At 36.3% G+C, this 10,750-nt stretch overlaps 1 protein-coding gene across 1 annotated transcript in view; it reads right to left on the minus strand.

Moving 5' to 3' along the window:
- nbeab (neurobeachin b) overlaps positions 1-10,750 on the minus strand; it is a 388,285-nt gene that overhangs the window by 52,828 nt on the left and 324,707 nt on the right. Inside the window, 1 exon segment of the mRNA XM_048159945.1 lies at positions 227-364. Within this exon segment, the coding sequence (XP_048015902.1) occupies positions 227-364 (138 nt within the window).

The following is a 10,750-nucleotide window of genomic DNA, read 5'->3' on the forward strand; positions in this document are numbered from 1 at the left end:
GAGAGATTTAATGTGATTAGGTGTTTGTTTTGTAATCACTGGAATATTCATGAAGGTATTTGTACTTCCTGCTTTCAAAAACTGATCTGCATGATATAACATTCGCAGAGTGCATAATATGAGCCTGAAGCAGCTCAGCTCGGTTAACCTATCCAGTAGAAACTAGGTACTTCCCAGATGTTGAAGGTATCAAATTCCTTGCATCCATCCAATCAACGAGACTTACGATTCGGACAAGCCAGTGGAGGGTGGAGGCTGCGGTGGAATAGTGAGTTGTGTAGTGGCAGGGTGGAGTTTCCTCATCCCAGGATTCATAGCGATCGGCGTAGAACACAGCACGCTTTGGGTTCAGCGCTCCGATTGGCTGAGGAAACACACAAATAAAATAAAAAATCAGGAAGGTTGTCTATATTAGCACGCATTTAACAGGTCAACATTGAATTATTTTTGTTCTGTGCGCTTATGTAAGAAACACAAGCAATATTAAGGACATTTTCATGTTTCGAAACCTTTTGATTGATTTAAATTACATTCAGTGAGCACGCACAAGCGAAAAACAAACCATTCCGCACAAACTGTTACATTGACAGAAGCCACGTTGTTCTCATTCCATGCACTTTCTATACACGAACGATAACCAACTGTCACATAAAAAAGACTTATGCTGCACATTACATCTGTGGAGCTGAGAGCTTTGCGTGCGATGGTGTGTGTGTGTGTGTGTGTGTGTGTGTGTAGTATCTTCATGAATGTTTGATGGAGGAGGCTGAGCAGAACTCCTTGAGGAGAAACTAGTGGATTTTTCTTGAGGTTTGTCTGTCACGCAGTATTATTATCCTATGTACTCTTAGTTTGAGGACCTTGAGGATTCGCTCTGGGTCAGTTTGTGCATGCTGGTAAACTGGATTTAGAAATTTAAAAAAGTACAGATAAGTAAACAATATACAGTAAACTTGAATCTTTCAGCATGGTGTGGAACATTTGTTAAAGGCAGGGTAAGTAGTTTTTCAAAAACGCTGTTGGACATTGATATTTGTAATCAACCCAAATAAACACACTCCTCTCTTCATTGCTCCGCCTCCAAAACTGACGCCCTCTAGCGGTCGTCAGTGCGCAGTGGTTTACCTGCAATGTTACACACAATGCGAGTGTGGGTGTCGGTTTATCACAGCTGACGCGCAACAAAATAATCTTTCACGAAAAATATAGCGCAGATGATGAACGAACGACAAGGAAGCACAAAAAAATGAACGTATAGTACACAAGAGTAAATACAAACAAGAGTTTGTTGTTGGTCGCCAACAGCACAGCAGCTCCAGTCAATCAATGACACCCAAACCCAGTGTTACTCACATGTGGAGCAGAATCAAAGCAGCCTCCATGTCTATTTTCAGGCCTTCCCGCTCAGCTCTCTCCAGCGCTGGAGAGCTTTTCTAATATAAATGCGGGTCCTAGCATTTGCCCAGTCATAAACCTTCTTCTTTTGAGCTCTTTTGTATTGTGTCTCATCTATCTTTCTGCGTTTTTTTTTTTTTTTTTTTCAAATCTCCCTCTTGCTCGTTCTGTCTCCTCGACCGTCATACGCCCCCTAATGCTTCCAAACAGTGTTTTTGAAAAACTACTTACCCCACCTTTAATCTGTGTTGGGGATAACGCATTACAAGTAACGCGAGTTACGTAATCAGATAACTTTCGTCAAGTAACTAGTAAAGTAACACATTCCTTTTAAATTTACAACAAAATATCTGCGTTACTTTTAAAATAAGTAATGCAAGTTACTTATTATGTGAGCATACATTTACTCATTTTGCACAGAAACAGATTCGGTATTCAACCAAAATGAATAAAAACAGTGAAATGCAAACTCAGAAAATTAATAAAACCTGGATAATTAAATATGTTAAATGACACAAATATACTTTATGTATTTAATCTCACTTTATTATCCAATGTCTTTGATGCTGACCTTCGATGATCCAATTCTACCATAGAATGGTAGACAATACAATAGACTATAGAATAACACAAGACGTGTCACTCGTATTGTTTTGAATGGGAGAAAGTGTAACGCGCAATATGGCGGAATAAGTCCCGCCTTCTAAATAAGAGCCAATCGCCGACTGGTAAAGTCATCGCGTCACTTTTAGAATCACCGGTTTCTATAGAAACAGTCAGACACGCGCCTCCGAAGAGATGCGCATTTAGATCTGCGCATGCGCATTAGCTTGATCCAGCCTGAAAAATACAGTTTTTTTTGTCATGATTCGAGCGTTTAGAAACTAAATTTATGAGCCGGTTGTTGTTAGATTTCATTGGTGATTTCAAATATGAAATTTAATCGTAAGGTTGGCGAACAGTTTTGGAGAATTTGATGTTTCCCCATTCAAAGAGATTGCATGATGCCCAGGATGCCCGAGAGGCATTTCAAAGATGGCCGCCGAGTGAAATGACTTGTCTTAAAGGGACTTTGGCCATACTAATAAGCAAAAATGGCTTTAGATAAACATCATATTTGTGTTCCTTTTTTTTTTTCTTTAAGTTGGAGCATTGAACTTTCTTCTCCTGTATCCTATTCTTCTGTAATCCAGAATGGCAGCACAGCTGAAAGGTTTGTTTGAGCTGCGCCTTCTACTGTACAGGCGTGAATTTGCATTTCCTTCTGCCTAAGGCTTATTTATTTCACTTTTGGTGTGAAAGGGCCTTTACATTTGCCAAAAATAGAACTATTTTGTTGTTGTTATTATTTTGTTATTATATTATTATGTATTTTAAAAGTAACTTTCCTCAGCACTGATGTTAAGATGCTTTTTTTGTCATTTACTCACCCTTACGTTTTCCAAACCTGTATGTCTTTAGTTTTTCTGTGGCACAAAAGGAGAAATCCTGAAGAACTGTACTAGTGATTTGCTGAATGAACTAGTGACATTCGGAATGAATCATTTAGGCTGGTTTTGTGAACTGATTCATTGAAAAGTTTTAGCTCAAAAGAATGATTCATTCACAAATCGAACATGGTTACTTCTCTCATGAACAGTCCAAATTTTTGTGAAAAACAACCTAATTTTTAAAGGGAAAGTGAGAAGACGATGACAGAATTTTTATTTTTGAGCGATGTTGTTTTGTTTGCCTGTAAACTCTATCTATATAGGAGTTAGCTGTCCCATGTCTGTTTCTATGTGTGTGTAAGGCAAGCTGAAAGGCCTCAGCTAAAGACAGAGAATAATCTAGCTTGGCTTAACCCTGTCTGACCTGATTTACACCCTGTATGTCCACACTGCTCTGCCTTGACCATCTTTCTGCTGTTAAACCACTCTAGAAAATCCTGCACAATGTCTAGAGTAAACACTCATACTGGCATTTATTCGGCCCTGGAATTTTCTCTCCCTCCCTTTCACTCTCTCTTACACACATACGGATGTTGATAAACCTGTCATCATACAACATAAACAATTTGTAACAGTCTCTCTTCTCTAAATCCTGTAATGGCTGAAAGTCAAACTTAGACAGTGGATGTATCCAACTACATCATAAGCACTATTCAGACTGTAATTGTTTCTCAGGGTAACATCTGTAAAAGAACATCTGCATAGATCCCCCATGATGAAAACATCTTCATATTTGCTAGTATTGCTCATTGCATGCCAACACATCAAACATCAGCACCAACAGCACTTTGCAGTGGTCAAAAAAGATTTTCAGAATAAGTTTTGGGCCAAATCTGCCATGTAGAGTCAGAAATGATGATATGTTGTACTATTAAAGTTTTTATTAATATTTTGAATTAGCTTTTTGTCATTATATTTTCCATTTTAATTTCAGTTTAGTTTAAGGTTTAGTAATTTTGTTGTGCGTTTTTGTCCTTTTTTATAATTTTTTAAAATATGTCTATATATATTTTTTTTTTCTAAGTTATTTTAGTACATCAAGTTAAACTAAACAAAAAATGTTGCCTCAGCAACTAGCTGAAATATAGACAACTTTTTTTTTTTTTTAGTTAATGTTTATTTCAAGTAACTAAAATGTAAAAATTATGATTTTAGTTAACTATAATTACCAGGATATATATATATATATATATATATATATATATATATATATATATATATATATATATATATATATATATATAAATATTTGACTACACAGGCAAAATATATAGGGATTCAATCTAAACAAAAAGGTAATTGGACAAAAAAAAGTATACATAAATATCTGTTTACATAAATTATTTATACATACTCATAAGCATCTAGTCTCATTAGAAAAATAGAGATTACAACATTTTGAAATTAAAAGCATTACTATGACCAAATGATTTCATTTTGCCACTGGCGACTTCAAGTTTATTAGTTCATCAGGCCTAGTTGCAAATGAGGATTGTGTACTAATTTTTAACAAAATAATTAGTCATCATTCCATTAAGAAACTTTTAGTTTGGAACAAATTGACCACCATAGCACCAGCTTTTCAATCAACGGGAGACACAGGTTCTTAGGCGGTCAATATTAATATACTACGTGTTATTGACGAGGACGACATCGCTGGCCCTAAAGGGAGATCAATACTCCCTAAGATCTCAAAAAGTCGAGTGTGAGCGTGGGAGAGCGTCAGCTTGTTTGGAGCAGTGTGGGAAATTTGTCTAGACTCAAAGCATGGCATAAATAACAGACCAATGTCATAACAAATATCTCAAGGAGCTGAGATATATCTGGCATTTTAGAATAGAAAGGAAACAACACTACACGGTTTAATGCAGAGGATAATAACCACAAACAAATTCGTCATTTGCTTTTTTCCCCCCAGAAAGATTTGAGCCTACTTGGATCACGTTTTCGCAAAGTAACTTTTTCCTTTCTTGCCTCACTTCAAAACCGTTCCTCAACCCTGCTGCCTTTCATTCCCTTCCTTTTTAATGACCATCCACGCCGATGTTAGCACGGTTGGGGCGAATGAAAGAGAAGTTTATGGAGATCTGCTGAGATTTATGAGCTGATAATGACCTGCCATGTGACGGCTTGGGCTGACCGTGATTGGGTGAGCAGCCACAGGAAGTCTAGCACACTGTAAAAACCTTCTTAGAGGGACTGGCGCTGGCTGCAAGATGAGTCCATCTCATAGCAGCAAAAAGACCCACTTAACCAGGGAAATATTGTGTTTGGCATGACAAGGAGTGTTTGCCCAGTTCAGCACAGCAGCTGTGGAACAGACAGGCAACACAAATGTTTTGCAGCGCTGAGTCAAATTGCAGGAAAACTGTCCATCTTTGTTTTTAGGTTTTTAAACGTGCTTTGTGTAGATATAGTCGTTTAAAACCGCACTATGACTTCTGGAGGAACTAATGCTCTGAAAGAGGGTAAAAGCTATGCTAAGCTAAACATTCTTAAAGGATTAGTTCACTTCTGAATGAAAATTTCCGGATAATTTACTCACCCCCGTGTCATCCAAGATGTTTGTGTCTTTCTTTCTTCAGTCAAAAAGAAATGAAGGTTGTTGAGGGAAAAATTCCAGGATTTTTCTCCATATAGTGGACTTCAGTGGGGATCACTGGGTTGAAGGTCCAAATTGCAGTTTCAATGCAGCTTCAAAAAGCGCTCTACACGATCCCAGACGAGGAATAAGGGTCTTGTCTAGCAAAATGACCAGTCATTTTCTAAAAAAATAAAAATTTATATACTTTTTAACCACAAATGTTCATCTTGCACTAGCTCTGCGATCCGCCACGTAATTACGCTACAAAGGTCACGTTACATAGGCGGAAGTACCGATCCAGTGTCTACAAAGCGAACGTGCAAAGATTAAACCAAACAGCCTTTACAAAAAAAGGTAAAACAACGATATCGGGCAATTTTGCACTGTAAAAAATGACCGTGATTTTAACAGTAAAAGACTGTAAAAATGCTGCGGTGAAAAACTGTCAATTGGTTTACAGAAAGTTTCCGTACTATATACGGTGAATAACTGTAATAGATCTAACGGTACATTTAATGTAATTTTATTGTAAAATACCGTTAAATTCACAGTTTTTGGAAGTGAAAAATAACAATTCATTGTAAAATTTACAGTGAAAAACCTTAAATTGACATTCCCACAATTCCCTGCGTGACACTTCACATTTGATATATTTTTGTTGAAATAACTCTATTTCTTCTTAGTTTTTCTCATTTTTTTCTAATCAGTTATGTACATTAGGGTTTTATGTTACATCTAATGTTGTTAAATTAATGTTTATTGCATTTTTAAAATTTCATGCATGTTACCATGATGGTGTTTAGTGTGTGTGTGAATGACACTGTGTGCACCTTCTATATGTTAGTGTTGTCCTTCTCAGCTTATGGAAAAGCTGCTTGTGATGAACTTTGATTCATCATGTGACTCTTATCACCACTGTGATTGGTGACTGTCAGTGTATTATAAAGGTACAAAACAGATATTAGTACTTCATTAGGTTGGTAAATTAACATTATATCAGTTAATGAATTTTTTTTTACGTTGCTACTGTATTTTTTACGATAAAGTTCTGGCAACCACAGCTGCCATTTTTTTACCGTAAATTTTACTGGGATTTTTTTTTACAGTGTGAAGTTGGAGAAAATTAGATTTTTTTGCCCTACAGCGGTACTTCCACCTACAACACACGTGACCTTTCTAACATAACACGTGGCGCATCACAGAGAAGTGCAAGACAAGTATTTGTGGTTAAAAAGTATATACATTTTTATTTTTTTTAGAAAAAAAAAAAAATTGTTTAACTAGACAAGACCCTTATTCCTTGTCTGGGATCGTGTAGAGCCCTTTGAAGCTGTTGAAATTGCAATTTGGACCTTCCACCCGGTGAACCCCACTGAAGTCCACTATATGGAGAAAAATCCTGGAATGTTTTCCTCAAAAACCTTAATTTCTTTTTGACTGAAGAAAGAAAGACATGAACAACTTGGATGACATGGAGGTGAGTAAATTATCAGGGAATTTTATGGAGTCAAATTAATGCCTTAAAGTTTTGCACAAAAATAAAGTTTTGCAAAACACAAAAAAGAATTGAGCAATAAAAAAATGTTTTGCAAACAAAAATAAAGAATTGCAAAGGAAAAATAAAGTATTGAGCGGAAAAAATAAGTTTTGCAAACAAAAATAATAAATTGCAAAATAAAATAAAGTAGTGCAAAAATATAATCAATTACAAAAATCAATGACAGCTTTAATCCTATTTTATCTTTGCCACATATTTTTCATGCTCAAACCTACTAAATCATTTGCAATGCTCATTTTATTCTGCGTTTCAGTCAAGTGTGCGCTCACGATACCGGTTTTCTTTTGCGCTGCACTTTTCTGTGCGGATCTCTTTATGGCACTGGTTTGACGTGGGGGTGGAGTCAAGAAACGGGGGCACGTCCCCGCAAAATGCATTGGAGGGGAACGTAATCGGCGACAGGTGAAATAATTCTTTGACATGGTTAAAAATAATGAATGGTTTGTTTTTGTTGGTTTGTTTAGCATATGTTGTCGCCGATTACGACCCCCTCCAATGCATTTCTTATAGTAATATGACCCGTTGCGCTCTGTCTCACTGCCTGTATCCACTTTTGTGTCCTTAAACATTCGTTTTTTGGGGTCGACAGCTTATAAAAACTTATTTCTGGGTTTTTTAGCTTGTTAGCTGTACACCTTGTCACACAGCAGCTTTTAGGCATTGTTCTGTTTTTTGTAATGAGTCAGAAAAGAAAAGAAGGCAGCCTGGAGACGGTTGGATTGTTTTTCCCCCGGTGGGTGTGGTTTTCAGATTATAATAAATGCGCTCTGTCTCTATGCTTGATCTGTTCTGTTGCGATCTGCGTCTCCTGCTGATGACGTGTTTCGCGGGGGCGTGCCCCCGTTTCTTGACTCCACCCCCACGTCAAACCAGTGCCATAAAGAGAACGTGCAGTGCAAAGGAAAACCGGTATCGTGAGCGCACGCTTGACTGAAACGCAGAATAAAATGAGCGTTGCAAATGATTTAGTAGGTTTGAGCATGAAAAATATGTGGTAAAGATAAAATAGGATTACAGCTGTCATTGATTTTTGTAATTGATTATATTTTTATTTTTGCACTACATTATTTTATTTTGCAATTTATTATTTTTGTTTGCAAAACTTATTTTTTTCTGCTCAATACTTTATTTTTCCATTGCAATTCTTTATTTTTGTTTGCAAAACATTTTTTATTGCTCAATTCTTTTTTTTGTTTTGCAAAACTTTATTTTTGTGCAAAACTTTAAGGCATTAATTTGACTCCATAGAATTTTAATTCTGAAGTGAACTAATCTTTTAAGGAGGTTTTTTTTTTTTTTGGTTCATATCACGCAATTTGTTTTGTATTAACAAGTACATTTAAAAAAAGGCAAATCAGTGCGGTTAACATCTATGCTAACCACACTAGCCATATAGCAATTTACTATTTCCTATTCAAAGTTCAATGACATGCTCAGTGCACTTAACAGGGTGAACAAAGAACCATGTAATTGTCTTATGCAAAACCCTGTGGGGAATTAGTCTTAAATAGAAAACAGGGCTTGGTGTAAATTTAAGGTTTTCCAGACTCCCGTTCCCCAACCTAGCCCGAGGAAACACCCCGTAACAGATGCTAATAGTGAGAACAGGGCAGCAGATAAAGAATTGCACCGCACAAAAATGCTAAAAGTTAAACAAAAATACTGTCAAAGACAAAAAAAAAAAGTAAAAAAAAAAAAAAAAGAATTTTGTCAGTGCAGCCAAAATATTAAAAGCACATGATTTGACTGAAAAAAAAAAAAAAAAAACTCCATAGGAAAAGGTACCAGAATTCAAATATTTCATATATTTATTGTAAATATTAAAGTGAAACTAATAGTAATATTACACTGAAAACTGAAATTCACACACACACACACACACACACACCCCTATTATTCAGTCACCCATCTATTACCACAGATTTTAAGAAAGTGCAACTAATTAACTCTATGGCTGTGTGATAACAAAAAATTTGCTTAGAAGTTAATTTTTATTCATTAATTATAATTAGGACACATGCATCTGCGGGCACAAAATAAAAGTCACCCACATTTATATCACACATTTTACTTAATGAATATGAATATGAGCACATCCCTTGTGACCTAATTAAACCGAATCCTCAGAGACACCTGTGCAGGGACAATACTTGTTCAATAAGCTAATTAGCTGCAAATTAAAAAGCTATTTGCTGTATAAGAGGCGATAAGATTCAAGAGGCAACAAAAAAAGCTTTAGGCGTGCATTTATTTATTAAATTCTCTATATCTATAAAAGAAAAGCATTTGACTTCAGGTTCAGCTAAACATGACGACTGTCACATTTTAAACAGTTTTTAAAGAAGGTGTAAAGATTTATTCTACTAATGAACTGGAAGGATTTAAATGCAGACTTCTTTATGCTGTAAGTTTAAAATAATCACACTGGATGAGTATGTCATTTTTCTTCATGAACGCATCCGTTGCCTGCGCTTACGGAAATTAAAACAAGTAGCATGAGATGAATTTATAAATACACTGTCATTATAGTTTACTCACGCTCTAATCATGTAGCTACAGCAGTATGGGCAGCAGATAAAATGAACTTTGTCAAAAAGTCTTCTGGTATAAAATAGCAAAAAACTGCTTCTGACAGGTCTGCTTTGTGAAGCTCATGGAACGTAATGACAACTAACCACAAAACAACATTTAAAACATGTCTTCCTCTCACCATGTTACCTCATTTTGCTGCATACAAACTACAGCCTCAAGAACAATTATCATTCAGTGGGCTACTCTCTCATGTTCAAAAGATAAGCTAGACATTTATCCATAGCAACGCGCCAGAGTGCCGTCTTTTGGTGCAATCTGCACTACCTCCCTTGGAGAGGCTCATTCTGTATTTCATATATCAGAGAAAATTGCATTAAGGATGTGTGTGCCGGCAGTGCGCTGTCAAGAAGAGTAGCGCTTGTTTTCACTGGCCTCGTCAGCCTGCGAGAGCACAATGTGCAGCTTCGGTCTAATGCAATCAAGCTCCCGCAAGTCAAAACAAAGCAGATGCAGCTCTGAAAAAGACTTGCCGAGCACCGAGGAAGTGGATGAGGAAGGTGGCAGAGAGGAGAAAAAGCAGATATGGCATCTCTGAGAGTAAATGCAGCAGGGTCTTTAGCAAGCCTGCTCGGCATTACCCATAATGCACTTCTCTGCATTGAGCTGGTAAACAGCTGGAAGGCAGAAAGTGGCTGACTCCAATGCTCCAAAGAGGACTAAAATGTGATTAGAAACATATTTAAAGAAAAAAATACATAAAAGATTTGAATAAATAAATAAAAGATATGCATTAATGGATTAGTTCACTTTCAAATTAAAATTTCCTGATAATTTACTCACCTCCATGTCATCCAAGATGTTCATGTCTTTCTTTCTTCAGTTGAAAAGACATTCCATAAATGCTCATCTTGAACTATCTCTCTTCTTCTCTTCTTCTTAGAATTCTGGCAGTGTAGACACTGCTAAGTCAAAGTTTGAAATAATTGTTATATACTTGCACCAGCATATTGTATATGACAACTTAGTTTAAACTTTGACCTGTGGAGGGCAGTAATACACTTAGCAGTGTCTACACTGCCGGAATTCTAATAGAGAAGAAGAAGAGAGCTAGTTCAAGATGAGCATTTATGGTTAAAATGTATAAAATGTATTTTTTTTTTAATAAAATGAGTGATGGTTTCTCTAGATAAG

This window comes from Megalobrama amblycephala, linkage group LG16 (assembly GCF_018812025.1).
Source record: "Megalobrama amblycephala isolate DHTTF-2021 linkage group LG16, ASM1881202v1, whole genome shotgun sequence".
In the NCBI taxonomy this organism is placed as follows: Eukaryota; Metazoa; Chordata; class Actinopteri; order Cypriniformes; family Xenocyprididae; genus Megalobrama; species Megalobrama amblycephala.